Source organism: Phycodurus eques, chromosome 13, assembly GCF_024500275.1.
Source record: "Phycodurus eques isolate BA_2022a chromosome 13, UOR_Pequ_1.1, whole genome shotgun sequence".
Taxonomy (NCBI): Eukaryota; Metazoa; Chordata; class Actinopteri; order Syngnathiformes; family Syngnathidae; genus Phycodurus; species Phycodurus eques.
Window position 1 is genome coordinate 10,252,729 of NC_084537.1, and position 18,086 is coordinate 10,270,814.

An 18,086-nucleotide genomic window follows, 5' to 3' on the forward strand; every position below is an offset into this window, starting at 1 on the left:
CCTGACATTTTTTTAATTCTAGCAGAAGCAATGCAGCCCTATGGGGAGCACAAGCCAGTGCAAAGTGTAGGCCGGTGCCAAGCCCGGATAAATGCAGAGAGTTGCGTCAGGAAGGGCATCCGGGTTAAAACTTTGCCAAACAAATATGAGCGTTCATTCAAAGAATTCCATACCGGATCGGTCGTGGCTCGAGTTAACAACGTGTGCCACCGGCGCAGTCAACCTGCAGGGCGCCGGTGGAAATTCAGCTACTGTGGGTTGAAGAAGAAGAAGAGGAGGAAAGCGGTAGAAGAGGAAAGCAAAGAGCAGAGAACTGAATGTGGGAACTTTTTAAATGTTGGGACTATGACAGGAAAATCTCAGGAGTTGGTTGACATGATGATTAGGACAAAGGTTGATATATTGTGTGTGCAGGAGATCAGGTGGAAAGGCAGTAAGGCTAGAAGTTTAGGGGTAGGGTTGAAATAATTTTACCATGGTGTAGATGGGAAGAGAAATGGAGTCGGGATTATTTTAAAAGAAGAGTTGGCTAAGAATGTCTTGGAGGTGAAAAGAGCATCAGATCGAGTGATGAGGTTGAAACTTGAAATTGAGGCTGTTATGTATAATGTGGTCGGCACGGTGGATGACTGGTTAGAGCGTCTGCCTCACAGTTCTGAAGACCGGGTTTTAATCCCCGGCCCCGCCTGTGTGGAGTTTGCATGTTCTCCCCGAGCCTGCGTGGGTTTTCTCCGGGCACTCCAGTTTCCTCCCACATCCCAAAAACATGCATGGAAGGTTAAGTGACAACTCTAAATTGCCCGTACGTGTGAATGTGAGTGCGAATGGTTGTATGTGTCCTGTGATTGGCTAGCAACCAGTTCAGGGTGTATCCCGCCTCCTGCCCGATGATAGCTGGGATAGGCTCCAGCACGCCCGCGACCCTAGTGAGGAGAACCGGCTCAGAAAATGGATGGATGGATGTATAATGTGATTAGTGGCTATGCTCCACAGGTAGGATGTGACCTATAGGTGAAAGAGAAATTCTGGAAGAAGCTAGACAAAGTAGTTCTGAGCATCCCAGACAGAGAGAGAGAGTTGTGATTGATGCAGATTGCAATGGGCATATTGGTGAAGGAAATAGGGGTGATGAAGAAGTGATGGGTAAGTACGGCATCCAGGAAAGGAACTTGGAGGGACAGATGGTGGTAGACTTTGCAAAAAGGATGCAAATGGCTGTAGTGAACACTTTTTTCCAGAAGAGGCAGGAACATAGGGTGACCTACAAGAGCGGAGGTAGAAGCACGCAGGTGGATTACATCTTGTGCAGGCGATGTAATCTGAAGGAGGTTACCGACTGTAACTTAGTGGTAGGGGAGAGTGTGGCTAGACGGCATAGGATGGTGGTATGTAAGATGACTGGTGGTGGGAAGGAAGATTAGGAAGACAAAGGCAGAACAGAGAATCATGTGGTGGAAGCTGAGACAGGGCGAGTGTTGTGCAGTATTTCGGGAAGAGGTGAGACAGGCTATCGGTGGACAGGAGGAGCTTCCAGAAGACTGGACCACTACAGCCAAGGTGATCAGAGAGGCAGGCAGGAGAGCACTTGGTGTATCTTCTGGCAGGAAAGGAGAGAAGGCGACTTGGTGCTGGAACCTCACAGTACAGGAAATCATACAAGGAAAAAGGTTAGCTAAGAAGAAGTGGGACACTGAGAGGACTGAGGAGAGCCGAAAGGAATACATTGAGGTGCGGCATAGGGCAAAGGCAAAGGCCAAACAAGAGGCATATGATGACATGTATGCCAGGTTGGACACTAAAGAAGGAGAAAAGGATCTATACAGGTTGGCCAGACAGAGGGATAGAGATGGGAAGGATGTGCAGCAGGTTAGGGTGATTAAGGATAGAGATGGAAATATGTTGACTGGTGGCAGTAGTGTGCTACATAGATTGAAAAGAATACTTCGAGGAGTTGATGAATGAGGAAAATGAGAGAGAAGGGAGCGTAGAAGAGGCAAGTGTGGTGGACCAGGAAGTGGCAATGGTTAGTAAGGGGGAAGTTAGAAAGGCATAAAAAGAGGATGAAAAATGGAATGGCAGTTGGTCCTGATGACATTCCTGTGGAGGTATGGAAGCATCTAGGAGAGGTGGCTGTGGAGTTTTTGACCAGCTTGTTCAATAGAATTCTAGCGCATGTGAAGATGTCTGAGGAATGGAGGAAAAGTGTGCTGGTGCCCATTTTTAAGAACAAGGGAGATGTGCTGAGCTGTGGGAACATAGAGGTATAAAGTTGATGAGCCACTCAATGAAGTTATGGGAAAGAGTAGTGGAGGCTAGACTCAGGACAGAAGTGAGTATTTGCGAGCAACAGTATGGTTCCATGCCTAGAAAGAGTACCACAGATGCATTATTTGCCTTGAGGATGTTGATGGAAAAGTACAGAGAAGGTCAGAAGGAGCTACATTGTGTCTATGTAGAGCTAGAGAAAGCCTATGACAGAGTACCCACAGAGGAACTGTGGTACTGCATGCGGAAGTCTGGCGTGGCAGAGAAGTATGTTAGAATAATACAGGACATGTACGAGGGCAGCAGAACAGCGGTGAGGTGTACTGTAGGTGTGACAGACGAATTTAAGGTGGAGGTGGGCTTGAATCAGGGATCAGCCCTGAGCCCCTTCCTTGCAGTGGTGATGGATAGGCTGACAGATGAGGTTAGACTGGAATCCCCGTGGACCATGTTTGCAGATGACATTGTGATCTGCAGTGAAAGCAGAGAGCACGTGGGGGAACAGTAAGAAAGATGGAGGCAGGCACTGGAAAGCAGAGGAATGAAGATTAGCCAAAGTAAGACAGAATATATGTGCATGAATGAGAGGGGTGGTGGGGGAAGAGTGAGGCTACAGGTAGAAGAGATAGCAAGGGTGAAGGACTTTAAATACTTGTGGTCAACCGTCCAGAGCAATGGTGAGTGTGGTCAGGAAGTGAAGAAACGGGTCCAAGCAGGTTGGAACGGGTGGAGGAAGGTGTCAGGTGTGCTATGTGACAGAAGAGTCTCTGGTAGGATGAAGGGCAAAGTTTATAAAACAGTGGTGAGGCCAGCCGTGATGTACGGATTAGAGACAATGGCACTGAAAAAACAACAGGAAGCAGAGCTGGAGGTGGCGGAAATGAAGATGCTGAGGTTCGCTATCGGAGTGACCAGGTTGGATAAAATTAGAAATGAGCTCATCAGAGGAACAGCTAAGGTTCAATGTTTTGGAGACAAAGTTAGAGAGAGCAGACTTCGATGGTTTGGACACGTCCAGAGGAGAAATAGTGAGTATATTGGTAGAAGGATGGTGAGGATGGAGCTGCCAGGCTAAGAGAGCTAGAGGAAGACCAAAGAGAAGACTGATAGATGTCGTGAGGGAAGACATGAGGGCAGTTGGTGTTCGAGAGGAGGATGCAGGAGATAGGCTTGCATGGAAAGGATGACGTGCTGTGGCGACCCCTGAAGGGACAAGCCGAAAGAAAAAGAATTCTAGCAGAAGCCTGAAGGTTTTGTGCTAACACTGACTGCTATTTCAAACTGTTTATAATTCCTTCCACCTCGACAAAGGCCCCAGCTCCAGCTGAAGAAAAACTGCTCCACAGCAGGACGCTGGATAACGACCGAGTACTGCCATGAATAGCAAAAAAATCCATGAGTAACTGATGCCTTCCTAAAAAGGTTTATTTTTGTCTATAGCTGCCACAAGTTGGCAGCAAAAAAACAAAAAATAACAACAAATTTCAATTAGAAGGGGCTATGGCCTCCATAAATGAAGCTCCTACCCCCTCACATCAACATAGTTCCTCTGAACCAAGATGCCACAAGATGACACCAAAGCAATATTTTTATATTAGGCAGGGTTTTGGCCAAAGCAAGAAAAACAGCAAATAACAGAGAATAGGCTTCCCCAAAAAATCCATGAATAAGTGAATTTGCAAGTAGCGAATAAGCCTGAAACACTGTTCATATATCAGCATCAACATTTTTATTGATCCTTGTGTATAACATTCTAAAAATAATGTCTTGCACGTATGCAGCGTCAAATCAAAAGGAAATCTCAAGCTGAACTAGATCATTTTAAATGGACAATTCCATCTAACATATTTAGATAATTCTATCGCTGCCAAATCACATTTGTCAGAATAGTTTGCATTTTGTTCACTTAGATCCAGAGGAATCTCCTGATAATTTGTATGAAACTTATGTACTTTAGCTATATCAAAATCCTAGATCATAGCTATTAACTCACTACTATGCTTTGCTTATTTTATTTATTTATTTTTTATTCAATTTAATAATCTTCCAGATAGTGTTCCAGAGGCACACACACCCTACACAGCAGCTGTGCAGCAATGCACAGCTATCTTATGCTCACTGCTAATATCATCATCACCTTAGCTCAGCTCTGCAGTCTGGGCACTGACAGCTGCACTCTCCACCCATCTCCCCCCCCCCCCCCCCCCCCCATCACCTTCTCGAGTCACACACTGCAGTCTTCTTGGCACCCCACTGCTCTAGTTGTATTTTATCCCAAAAAAATTGCGCACTCTGACCGAGATGGTATACAGCAAGGGTGGGAGAAATGATTGATTCTTAGATGTATCGTGGTGCAGATGTAAATGACTGAGTGAATTAATTATTTTTACAAATGGATGACTAGATGAATAAGTCATTACATACAGTATAATGCTGGAAGAACAAAAACAGTGGGGGTTGAGCTATATAATGTACAAAATATTACTGTTATTGTTTATGTAATCTTGTGCTATTAACAGTACAGGATTCCCCTATTGTTCACGGAGGAGGGACCGAGCAAATAAAGCATTTTAAACATACAGTACAAGTGCAAGCGTTCTTGTCCGCACAGAACAAACAGTCAAACCAAAACAGCTCAGAGCAGTGCAGCAGCACGTCTGTATGTGAAGCACTGCGCCAACTTAAGCCATCTGACTGAACACACACTTATAATAATTTAGGGGGAAATCAAAATTGATTGACAATCAATTTTGAGTGGTGCTTGCAGCTTCTCTTTCTAGCTCCTGTCACTAGCACATCAAAGAATAAATTAGAATAAGAAAATGTTGTGGATTTCTGTATTTCAATTCAAAAACTCATTGTATAAATTGACTACTCAGAGTAAACTATTTTATGATTGTATTTTTGATTATTTTATCTTACAGCTGACAAAAACCCACATTTGATAATCTCCAAGAAATTAGAATTTGTGATGCACCGAAATTAAAATTCTTAGCCGAAACTGAAAACCAGAAACTGTCGAATCCATGGCCGAAAGCCGAAACACTGAAAAATACCATGAGAGCTGCCAACCTATAGAAATTCACTTCCAGAACTATTTGTCTTAATTTCCATATTTTTTTAATTATGGTCAGCAACATTACAGTGGGACAGTTACTGTAGTATATTATGTAATAGGATAAAAATATTCTGTATACTGTTCAATTTCAAAACAATCATTATTCTATCATCTTTAATAAATGATGGCTTCAATATGTGTTATTATAATGTATTTATTGCATCAACATTGGAATGGTGGACGCATTTGCAGCCAATGTCATCTCTTACATGCTCTTTTTGTATTTCCTGTATCCACTATCTCTGCTGAAATGATACAAATTTCTCCATAGTTGTACAAATAAAGGATATCTTTTATTATAATTTTTTATTATATTAATGTACTTTTGAACAACGTACAACGTTGCATGAACTGATGAAGCCTGCTCGGATGAGAGGCGAAACGTCTTCTAAGACAAACAGAAGTCCAGTTGCGATCAAATCAATGCCCTGACAATGAAATAACCTGGATGAATGAGAATAATCACAGGCATAACACTTGTCTAAAAGTGTAGTTTATTCGCTGTCATTGAGGCGATGATTAGTGACTTATGCTGCGTTGACAATTGACGGGAGGCGCACGTTCACCCCGGCATCGTGTTTAGCCACGTTACCTGTAGCTCGTAGGTAGCTGGGGCAGCGCAAAATAGCATGCAACAAGTATTCCCGTTTCCCCAAACAGCGGAAAGCAGTGAGACTGGGCTAGTAGCCACTAACATGACTATGGCAAAGCCACGTGGTTCCAACAATTCATTGCGACATGCAAATTTGAATTATTGCAGTAATAAAGACGTTCATCTATGTTGTTAATGTGTGTTTATGATACCACTGGCTCGTTGAATGTTTGTGTTATTTAACAGTCATATTTATGGTTGATTTATGGTGCACCGTGTCATTATCAAACCATGACTGTAAGTTGTAGGTAATATAGTGACCTCCCAGTCAATTCAACTGGATAGTCAGCAAAACTTTATTGGGCATTGCTTGTTAATAGTACATGTTGCGTAAGTATTGAGTGTACACACTCACACGTCAGCCGTGGCAAAGAAAAGAGCGAGCGGCAATAAACAGCCTGTTCTTTCGGTCCGAATCCAAAAATGCACTTTTGGGCCAGTTTTGGCCACTGAAATTTCAGTGCATCACTACTACAATGTTACATAAGAAACAGTCAAAATGATTTTAATAAGGAAATGAGGTTGGAATTGGCCTTCTGTAATGTATTTTCTTGTGTTGAATTAATCTGTACAATTTGTGAGTTTATCTTTTGGAATTGCAATGCTGAAGTACAATGAACTCTCCTACAGTGTTCTAATTTTATTGACCCATGCATGTTAAACCATAATGTGTTGCAAAATCAAAACAAGTAAACTGGAAAGAAAAAATGTGCCTCGGGTTTGGTCAGACGACTTTGCTAATAATATGAGTGATGTTTGAATGGATTTGCATGTAATGAGAGTGTAATAGAGCCAGACAAAAATATACATCCCTTAAAGATTATTTACTGTTATGATGCGTTTTGACGATAATTTGAATATACACATTCAAACACCACTGTTGGCAAATTATTATGTTTGCATTATGTTTTAATAAACTATAACAGAAGTAAATGTAGCTTTAATTCATTGTGGGCAGGAATTCCAGAGACCCAAATATTTGTATAAAAGCAATTAGTCCATTTTCCACAATGTTCCCTTAAGTCACACAAGCTGCAGTTGAATCAATATCTATTTTATCTTATGACGTAAAAAACGTTTTTCCATGAATTTCTAATAATAAAAAAATAATAATAAAAATCAAGACCGATGTCTTTGCTTTTTATTTTATTTTATAGATGTGAAAATTAACTCACTTTAAATGCCAGAAGAAGAAATGTCCTATCCTCTGATTGGTTAATGCCTTTTTCAGCAGGAAACGGCCAAGTGGATTATCAAGGTACTGCTCATACTTTAGAACCTATTGACACAGTGAGAGAAAATGGACAAATATACAAGGAAAGCATTAATAATAATGCAGCACATCACGGCAATGTCATATCATTGATCAGCCACACCATTGTCTACAGCTGAATTATCTCAAAGATCTAATACTAAGAGCTTTATTAAAAATTGGGACTGAGATTAGAAAGGTAGGTTGACTGTCTTAAACTATATGTAAAATATTGGTATGGTGACAGTGTAGTTACAGCATTGTAAACCATAATACTAAATGATGTTACAATTCTTTGTGGAAGTATAATTTTTACACAGCTCCAGTGAAGAGTCCAGCACAGAATGAATGCACAGTACAACAAACTATAACTCACCTGAACCAGTTGAATGAGGTACTGTGACAGTTTGTCATCAGTTAAATATTTCTCAAGGCACTTTACAGCAAAATCTCTAATCATGGGATCGGGAAAGTTGCAATCCAGCAACTCCATGGCTTGTTCTGGCTTGATAGCAGGCCAATCCTTCAGAAGGCAATACATCTGGTGGGAAAAAGGTACAATTACGGCGAGTAAATATAATCACATTTGCAAACAAATCCACAAAAGATGAGCGTTTTCTTTATCAATATAATAATCTGCTGAGTTACTGTATATGGCAACACAAGTAAGCCTGATAGACATCTGTTTGCCCAAACAATGTCCTGAAATTAATACGTCAGCGAAAGGGTGGGGGGCAGGGGGAGGGGCAGAGCTTACCTGTGCAACTTCATCTCTGGAGTTCCATTTCACAGCAAGCAGGATCTTGGGAAGGATGTCAGGCATGTTGACACAATAATGTCTGCGAGAGTTTCATAAAAGAGCATTAGCAATTTGGGAATTCTGTACTAAGAAATTCAAGACAACTATTTGCCATCTACAATTTATTTGTGACTAATAGGTCACATCAAACACGCCCTTAACAATTTAACATAATCGACATGCACACTTTACCTGTGCCTCCATAGAAAGTCTTTCTCCTGCTCAGTGATCTCAGACAACGGGTCCCGGTTACACACTTGTCGAAGCTGCTCATTGTCGCTGTCTGTAAAGGGGTTGTCTCGGGCCACTCTGTTACTCTAATGCACCACATGACACATTGAAATCAACTTAACCACCATTTCAACAGCACATAACGTCATTACAAGCTTACAGTGGAACCTCAGTTTTCACATGCCCAAGTTTTCATACAACTCGAACGACGAAAATTAAATACGATGACGCCTCCTCCTCCCACACCCCTCCTCGTCGTCTTTCATAAGCCATCAAGAATCTTCAGTAATGGTAAATTTAAAATGTCCATTTATCAATTTCATTAGTAATTTATATTTATTTCACATTGTTTTCTCTATGTTAAACTATAGTTATTCTCTAGAAAATGTATTTTTTTTTGTTAATATTATTGGGGCATCTGGAACAGATTAATGGGATTCATATTATTTCCTATAGGAAATACTGCTTCAGTTTTCATACATTTCGGTTTTCTTCAGACTTTCTTTGGAATGGATTAATCAAGAAAACTGAGTTTCGACTGAATTTCTTTTTTTTTTTGGTCAGCACAGAATAATCCAGTTTCGTGGCTAATATGGTGAACCCTTAAGACCTTTGCTCTCTTACCAAACCAGTAGGGCAGTAATTAAAGCCAAGCTCTCTGGAAATATTCCAGTTTGCATGATCCTCAATAACGGTCATATCAGGGAACTTGACTGGAGAGCTAAAATGGTCAAACTCCAACTCCAGACAAGGGGTTTCCTACAAAATCAGAAGAAAAATATGGTAATCAAAGAAAGGCTCCCTGCTAGTAGGTTGATAGAAAGTTTGGTGCTTAAAGGGGGAGGTTTAAATTCTTTCATGAAGCTCTATTAAAAGTGGAGTCAGACAGATATGTAAACAACACAGAACTGTGGTAATAAGAAAATGTGGCTCACCTTGTTGGGGTTTGAGCCCGAGACACCGATGGGGTTGAGCAGATCTTCCAGGCCGTGTGGAACGGGCCAGAGGTTGAGCGCCATCTTCCCTGCTACTAGTGTATGAGTGTAGTCAAACAGGTTGATGTTGCCCCAGGCCAGAGGACAGTGCTCCTACAAGAAAATTCATAAACAATTACAACGACCGCAACAGCTCCTCAGCTAAGTTGCTTGGTTTCCATGATGCTGTTATCCAACGCCAGTCGAGAATATAAAATTAGAGCTCAATCATTACAACGGAATGCACAATACATATACAGCAGATCTATACCGAAATAAAAATTCTTGGCCAAAACCCAAAATGAAAACCGGTAGATCGAAATAGATTTTTATGCCAATTACTAGTAAAAATTAATTTATTTCTATGACTGCAGAGCAGCCAAACTATAGAAATTCACTTCCAGGAAAAATGTGTCTGAATTTCTATCCATCCATCCATTTTCTGAGCCGCTTCTCCTCACTAGGGTCGCGGGCGTGCTGGAGCCTATCCCAGCTGTCATCGGGCAGGAGGCGGGGTACACCCTGAACTGGTTGCCAGCCAATGGCAGGGCACATACAAACAAACATTCGCACTCACAGTCACACCTACGGGCAATTTAGAGTCTCCAATTTATGCATGTTTTTGGGATGTGGGAGGAAACCGGAGTGCCCGGAGAAAACCCACGCAGGCACGGGGAGAACATGCAAACTCCACACAGTCGGGGCCGGGGATTGAACCCGGGTCCTCAGAACTGTGAGGCTGACGCTCTAACCAGTCGGCCACCGTGCCGCCCTGAATTTCTATATTTTTAAAATTATACCAAGAACATTACCACAGGATAGTTATTAGAGTATATTATGTAATAGGATAAAAATAATTCAGCATACTGTTCAATTGCAAAACATAATCATTACTTTTTAATCATAAAATCATTCAAACATTATGGCTTCAATATTTGCTATTTTAATGTATTTATTGTATCAATATTGTTATGGCGGACGCAGTCGGAGCCGGAACCAAAGTATAGGATATTTCAACGTACCTTCGTCAAAAACATCAATGTATTAATGAACCTTCACCAATTATGCTTTCAACCGTAGTAAAGAAAACAAGTCTATTAAATCAGATTAATCATATCTCAAAGTAAAAATTTTAACTTAGCACTCTATTTTGCAGAGAAACAAATAACACTGCTATTAGATTGGATTGCATAGTTTATGCACAGACACGGGCTTCCTGTACAAATGTCTTCTCTTTCATGTTATTTTTTTCTATTTCCTGTATCCACTGATGCTGCTGAAACGATACAAATTTCCCCATTGTGGGACTCATAAAGGTTATCATATATTATAAATTTACGACTAATAATAAACAATCCCAATTCCAATGAAGTTGGGACGTTGGGTTAAACAAAGAAAAACAGAATACAATGATTTGCAAATCATGTTCAACCTATAATTAATTGAACACACTACAAAGAGAAGATATTTTATGTTCAAACTGATAAACTTTATTGTTTTTAGCAAATAATCATTAACTTACTTACTTTTAACCTTATAGGCCCATGTCACCCATTTCCAATTCCAGACGGCATCCTGTGTCACTGTGTATTATTTTCTATCCAGACATTTAGACATTTGCCTGGTATTTTGCTGCTCAAACTTGGATACTCTCCGCCATAACGCAGTCACAGCCAGACCTGTGACAAGTGTACTGTATCACCCAACCACTTATTTTGGTGTTTCGCGACGATATGTCACAGCAGCTTAGCAGTTAGCATAGCTTCCCGGTCTTTCTCCTGTTAATTACTCTTCATCCGTTTGATAACGATACTTGTCAGAATTGTAGGTTATTCGCCGCCATGGAGGCGATGATTGTTTAGCCGTGTTAGCTAGCCAGTCGTAGCTCATAGGTAGCTGGGGCAGATCAAAATAGCGCGCATCAAGCATTCCACGATAGTACCCGAACAGTGGGAAGCAGGGAGGTTGGGCGATTGTTCAATGTGCACACGTCGTTTTGTTTTTGTTGTTTTTTTTACAATAGCGTTTGTTTCATCAAATGAATCATTTATGAAATTTGTATTGGCCAGCATCTGAAGCGTCTTGGTGGCCCGACACAGCGCAATACTGGCCATCATTAATGTCGGACACTGGATTTTTTTTTTAAATATCCATAACAATCAGTGTTACTGGTGTAACAAGTTAGCGTTCAGTGATTTCCATCACAAAATACGGAGGATCCATAACATTTGACAACTCTGCAACAATATTAACATTTTTATTTTCGGGCAATGACATCATCCAGCTGCCCAGCTGTTCCAAAATTCTCTTAATGGTAACGTCAATAACCAGATCAAACAGACCTTTTTAAGTGTAACTACAGCTAACCTCTTTTGCTCCCTTCCTCCCTTTAACCGAACAGATGGATAGGCAGAGGCGGGCAGCACGTGGGATGTCTGGAATGTACATGTCATAGTTGAGCCACTCATTCCACCTGAAATAAACAAGTTTGACATTTTCAAATAATACAGCACAGCTGAGCGCATGCTAGTATTCTGTTGTGAATTACCTGGGATTTGAACAAGGCACGCGCTGGGTGTTGACATTGTCACACAACTGCTCTCCACCGTGGTATATCCCCGTCCTGACGTAGATCTAAAACATACAAATTATTCATCTCCATTCCTGACTACGTTATAATGTGAAGGAATAGTGTGACACTATCCAAAGTAGTAGTTTATAACAAAAAGCCAAAAATAATAATGAGGTATCCACACATATTTGCTGCATTTATACCTTGTCTATGTCTCTGATATTGACATTGACATAAGTGGCACAGAGCACCCTGATCCTTAGTGCTCCGTTGATAGTCCATAGAGACTTTGCGGATGTTTCCCCATTCATGTAAGGTGTTGCTGTGGATATTCGTCTCGCGTATGACGGCATGGTGAAATTGTCCATTGGCAGTTGGGAATATAGACTGTCTTTTGCCATCAGCATCAAGTTAGGCATTCGTCCCAACATGATGCAGCTCCGCACATACTGAGCACAGACAAAAATACATATTCTATAGATTGCTGAAATATAAATTTGCATGTTATAAATGCAGCATCTTTTCACATTTTTTATTCAAAATTAACTTGATGCTAATTTGATATGGTGCACTTTGCGTTAAATGGATAAGCATCAGATGTAGTTACCATCATATGAAATTAGATTACCTTGTACTGACTCAGAGGGTATTTCTCCAGTAAGTACTCGTCACAACCACAGACTTTGAGGATGTACTTCCCTTGATACTCCTGCACACACATCTTTAACTGCTCCTGGGAGAGGAGCATACTGCGCGTCTTCTTGCGGATGGCCTCAGCGATAACCTGCTCTGGCACACAGTCGTGGTTGATCTTCAAAGTGTACTTCTGCTTGTCATTGCTGGGTGACACAATAACCCATATTACCACAATTATTTGACCTGAGGAAAAGGAAATACAAAGCACATAGAAAACGTTTGTTAAAGAAATGGTGTAAAAAAGGATTTGGAGGATGTTTTTAGGACAACATTAGCTTTTGTCTCACCTTTATCTAGTTTGTTATAGATGTGCCTGGGCAATTCTGCTGAGGATTCCACATTGGGGGGGTAGACGTACAAGGCTCTACTGTGGGGTCCATTACAGTCTCTAAGGTCTACTGCCTCTTTGCAAACATTCAAAATGTTCCTTCTGAAGTCCTGCACTTCCGTATCTTTAACCAAATCGAACTCGCATATGGGCATCCCAATAGCGAAACCTACAAGGGAAGAGAGTTAAAGCCAATAGTAGTTTATAATAGCTGCACGTGGCCTCTGTTATAACAAAAAAAGTAGATCTTTTTCAGCCAAAACCGTTCAGCTGAAAATTACGTGATCAGATCGAGACAACTCTAGAAAATGCTCATTATTGTTTTTTCCATATATAATAGAACTATTAAAATTCTGAAGCTTCAAAGTTTGTGAAGCACAAAATTGGAGTCATTTCAAAAACCTTTTGCCACAGTTGTAATCAGTCCCAGTCAAAGAATTGTATCAAACATTCTGTCTCCATAATAAATGGTAATGACCCACTTAAATTGACACTGCATTGTTTATTACTGTGGTTGCTAGTGACTGACATCTGAGTATTACGCAGTGCAGTTCTATATGGGCTGAAATATGTGTCAGCAGAAACTGAATTGAAATAATTTAAATTTGTATTGTTTAATTTGAAACATTGCATTTAAAAACTGAATGAAATAGTATAATTTGAAATTGAATTTCTTAGTTTGGAACTGAAGTCCAGTAAACAAAAGTCAATGTATGAATTTTTTATCTGCAATGGAAATTCTAATTATATACAGTATTTTCACATTCAGTGTGATCATTTCAGATTCAGTTCAACAGATTCAATGTCAAATTAGCTGTGACTGACATTTGGGGACTGTAAGGAAGAGCAATCGATTGGCGAGTCACAGATCTCCTCTTCGGCTAATCAGCGCCTTTGTTTTTTTAAATCATGTGACATGGGGATTTCCAATAACTTGGAAATTGCGCCATGATTTTAAAGTTTAACTTGTTCAAAACTGTGGCCAAATTTCAGCCCTCCAACCTTTGACTTTAATAGTTTTGTCTTTGGTGGAAAACATCCAATTCCAAAAAAATGTCCAAAAGAAAATGGACAACGGATGCATAAGTGCTGGACTACAATTCATTTATCTAAACCCCCTAAATTCATTTGAAACAGTGCTGTCTGTATTGAGCTGTGGTGTGTGCCGTTTCTACCGCTAGGTGTCAGTAAAGACTTAGGCATGGAGTTCTATGCCTGGATGACATTGCGTTTATGGGGAGGAGGGGTATAATTTAGTCACGTCGGTGTGATGTCCTTTCCTATGTTCGAAAGTAAGCACCTTTTTATCTCTTTCTGACCGTATGACGCATTCCACAAAGGTTAGGGAAAGGTGGTATAAAGGTTAAAACACTGTAGCTGGTTAAAAATTTTACTTCCCGGAGAATCCCCATGTCACGTGATTAAAAAAACAAAGGTGCTGATTGGCCGGAGATCTGTTTATCGCCGATCGATTGCTATTCCTTACAGTCCCCGGCTGTCTGTCACCGCTAATTTGGGATTTAATTTGTCAAAATGAATCTGAAGTGATCAAACTGTATGTGGAATTATATCATTAGAATTTTCATTGAGGATAAAAAAATCTTACATTCACTTTCAAGTTTATTGGACTTCAGTTCCAAACAAATAAATTCTATTTCAAATTATACTATTCAGATTCAGTTTTTAAATGCGATGTTTCAAATGAAACAATACAAATTCAAATTATGTTTTTCAAATTCAGTTTTTGAATACAATTATTCAAGTGTATAAATTCAAATTCAGTTCCTGCTGGCACATATTTCAGCCCATAGTTCTACACCACTTAAAATATCACAATAAGCTTATTGTTAATTCAAAATCTCCCTTATAGGCTTACACTATGCAAGTGGAGCTAAAGTTGTGGGTCAATAGTGCTATTGTTATTATTTTGATAATTCTATGGTAATTCAAGAACGATACCTATTTCTCGATTGAGAATCTTCTCTTCTCTGTTTCCTACAGGCTCAATGACTTTGAGGAAGGCCTGGAAGAGTCTGAGGTCACATAACCTTCTGGTTTCATCATAAAACTCCTCTCGTTCTGCCTCCTGGGTGACACTGACAAAGATGTAGGAGCTCTCCTCTTGCAGCAGATGGTAAAGAGGGTATTTCCGGGCTTCTTTGAAAAGCTCGTGCTTCACTGTGATCAGCGTGGCCTCACGAAGGCACTCCAATGTGAGGATCATGCCATTCGGCAGGAGGCAGTCCACTTTGATGCTGGGTGGCATCAAGTGCATCCCCCATAGTTCTCCCGAGGATGGCCTGGGAGGCATGGTTGCTCCGGTTAATCCACCTGCTTATTATGAGTTCGATGTGAACCAGCTAAAGGGATAGAAGGAAAACAAGAGTTACATAAGAACAACTGAACTGTGAACAATAATGCAGGAGTCTAAAAAAATAAATGTTTGTGATTTCTAAGCTGATGGGCTTCCTTTCGGCGAGAGCAAATAACCTAATGCGGTTTTATTTCGTCCATTGGCTTGGAGGGGGAAGAACATTTTATGAACATTCTAAACACATTTTTAATAATACTATGCAACCTTTAAAGATGTAGCTCGTTGTATTCTGTGTTTCACTGCAGTCGCGTCATCCACGTTAACACTACACACCACTACTGATGACATTGAACGCATTTCCTAATTTTATTCATGACTTCAAAATTTCCCCAATTACATGCGTAAGAAAGCTCTGACAACATTTCCAAATGTATAGTTGACAAACGTCCCTCAATAACATAAAAGGTGAGTAAGATCATTTTTCAAATCCATTTAATAGTCTGAAATGTTTTTTTCTTTGATTCTGCCAAATCTGATGTAAACTGATCAATTCGTAGACATTATTTTTACCCACAGGTAGCCTTGTGATGATACTCCGACCGGCCATGATGGTTCATATTTTTTGTCACTTCACACGCTAATTTCATGGATTATAAAAACTACAAATGCCTTTTAACTGTGCTATTGACCTTCTGGAGGTTTTTTCCTATGAATGTTTTGAGTACGGTGGATGATTGATTAGCACATCTGCCTCACAGTTCTGAGGACCCGGGATCATATCCGGCCTCACCAGTGTGGAGTTTGCATGTTCTCTCCGGGTACTCCGGTTTCCTCTGGCATTCCAAAAACATTCATGGTAGGTTAATTGAAGACTCCAAATTGCCCAAAGGTGTGAATGTGACTGCAAATGGTCGCTTGTTTACATGTGACCTGAGATTCTCGGAAGACCAGTTCAGGGTGTACCCAGCCTCTCGCCTAGAGTCAGCTGGGATAGCTGCCAGCACATTAGCAACCCTAGTGAGGATAAGCGGTTCAGAACATGGATGGATGGATGGAGTGCTGTTTTTTTTAAACTTTGTAATTAACTAAAATTATCATCATCATTATATATTATCAGTTTGTGTGTTTAGCAAGCTTTCCAATGATACCAACCTTCTGAAAATATGATACAGATTAAGAAATTCATTAACGTTTTTAAATTGGACTAAACAAAAAGGTCACACCGAAAATCTTAAACACTATTGATTTAGTATTAAGAAATTGGCCAGGAATTGGTGCATTTTCATTTCAGTTTTAAAGATTCATAAATTTTCTTTTATATTTATCACAGGAAATTGGTACTTATATCAATGGCGTCTTCTTTAAAAGCTCTTTCTGATCACGCTGATCTGATGTACATAAATTACTGTTTGAAATTTTACCCACGTGCCTAATTAATGTGATAAAAAGGCAAGCATTCCATTAGTATTTGCATGATAATCTGATGTCATTGAACCAACTACCGCACGAAAGCAATGCAATTACAGTATGATCGTCTTCAACAAACATGTCAACAAACTTCTGAGCCGACTAATTTTGTCCTGGCATTTCCTCAAGTAAAAGTGCTAGGATATTGTTTTCAAAGCATAAACCAGCTAGTCATCCCTCCAAACTTTGTTATGCTACTCCCAGGGCTAACGTTAGCTGTTATTCGTTAACTGCATTTTCGCGAGCAGATCGATGTCATGAGCAATACGGAAAACCTCAATACACAAGCCAGTTTCATCTATAACAGGGATTAGGTGTTTGTTTATCAAACGAGGTAAATCAAGGGGGGGGTGACTATTCTAAGTACCTGTGTCACAGAGCTAGTCCGAACCGGTTCCAGCACAACCATTAGCAGCGGCGGCTAACTGGGTAAATCCCATTCGATCCCGCTTCGAAAGTCCAAGCATGAGTCCTTCCTAACGATGACTATGGGACTGAAAGACGCCTCTTATTGCCCAGTAGTGGTGCGGGAAATAAAAAGACTACTTCATGATGTTCTTGGTTGGGCTGCCCCCAAAGTGAACGGTACAGTATGGTACCATGTTAGCTGGTCGGAGCTAACTGCTAGCAGGCTCCTCGTGACGGACCGCCCTCTGCTCCGAGATAAGGGAAGGGGAAGCGGATTGTTGTTATGAGATGGGGCTGATGGCGGAGAGTTTACTGGAAACGACTTACTCACTTATTTATCTTCCTGTTAGAGTGAATGAGGTAAACGTGAAGGTATTCAGTCGATTAGATCATTGGTTCTTTTCAACTCGTGTCTCCCTGAAACCCGCATTTTCCTATTGGAAAAGTCGTGACCCACTTTTATGGAGGTTAATAACCCATCCAGCCATTTTCCGAGCCGCTTATCCTCCCGAGGGTCGCGGGAGTGCTGGAGCCTATCCCAGCTATCTTCGGGCAGGAGGCGGGGTACACCCAGAACTGGTTGCCAGCCAATCGCAGGGCACATACAAATAAACAACCATTCGCACTCACATTCACACCTACGGGCAATTTAGAGTCTTCAATTAACCTACCATGCATGCAAACCGGAGCGGCCGGACAAAACCCACGCAGGTATGGGGAGAGCATGCAAACTCCACACAGGCGGGTTTGAACCCAGGTCCTCAGAATTATGAGGCAGACGCTCTAACCAGTCGTCCACCGTGCCGCTGTGGTTAAGTTTATGTTTTTAAACACTCTACCCACTAAAATGTAGGGATATTCGGCCTTCAGGTTAAATTTCAGGATGAACCTGAACTGCACCACAACGAGATAGACTGGAAGAGTCACAGAAAGACAGAAGTGGACATCGTTAGAATTTCTGGGGTCCATGAATCCAACAGCAGTTTTGAATTTTAGCCATTCAGCTTTTC

The 18,086-nt window shown here is 40.8% G+C and overlaps 1 protein-coding gene across 2 annotated transcripts in view; it reads right to left on the reverse strand.

The window, feature by feature from the left end:
• LOC133411165 (phosphatidylinositol 4,5-bisphosphate 3-kinase catalytic subunit alpha isoform) overlaps window positions 1–17,582 on the reverse strand; it is a 32,367-nt gene extending 14,785 nt beyond the window's left edge. For both annotated transcript variants that reach the window (XM_061693141.1, XM_061693143.1), the window contains exons 1-13: window positions 17,036–17,582; window positions 14,847–15,247; window positions 12,847–13,056; window positions 12,492–12,742; window positions 12,067–12,312; window positions 11,840–11,925; window positions 11,659–11,764; window positions 9,253–9,405; window positions 8,942–9,076; window positions 8,279–8,403; window positions 8,045–8,126; window positions 7,664–7,828; window positions 7,211–7,314 (exon numbers count right to left, since the gene is read on the reverse strand). In XM_061693141.1, coding sequence (XP_061549125.1) covers window positions 7,211–7,314; window positions 7,664–7,828; window positions 8,045–8,126; window positions 8,279–8,403; window positions 8,942–9,076; window positions 9,253–9,405; window positions 11,659–11,764; window positions 11,840–11,925; window positions 12,067–12,312; window positions 12,492–12,742; window positions 12,847–13,056; window positions 14,847–15,198 — 2,015 coding nt within the window. In that variant the 5' untranslated portion in view covers window positions 15,199–15,247; window positions 17,036–17,582. The remainder of the gene's footprint in view (window positions 1–7,210; window positions 7,315–7,663; window positions 7,829–8,044; window positions 8,127–8,278; window positions 8,404–8,941; window positions 9,077–9,252; window positions 9,406–11,658; window positions 11,765–11,839; window positions 11,926–12,066; window positions 12,313–12,491; window positions 12,743–12,846; window positions 13,057–14,846; window positions 15,248–17,035) is intronic.
• Window positions 17,583–18,086: the final 504 nt, after the last annotated feature.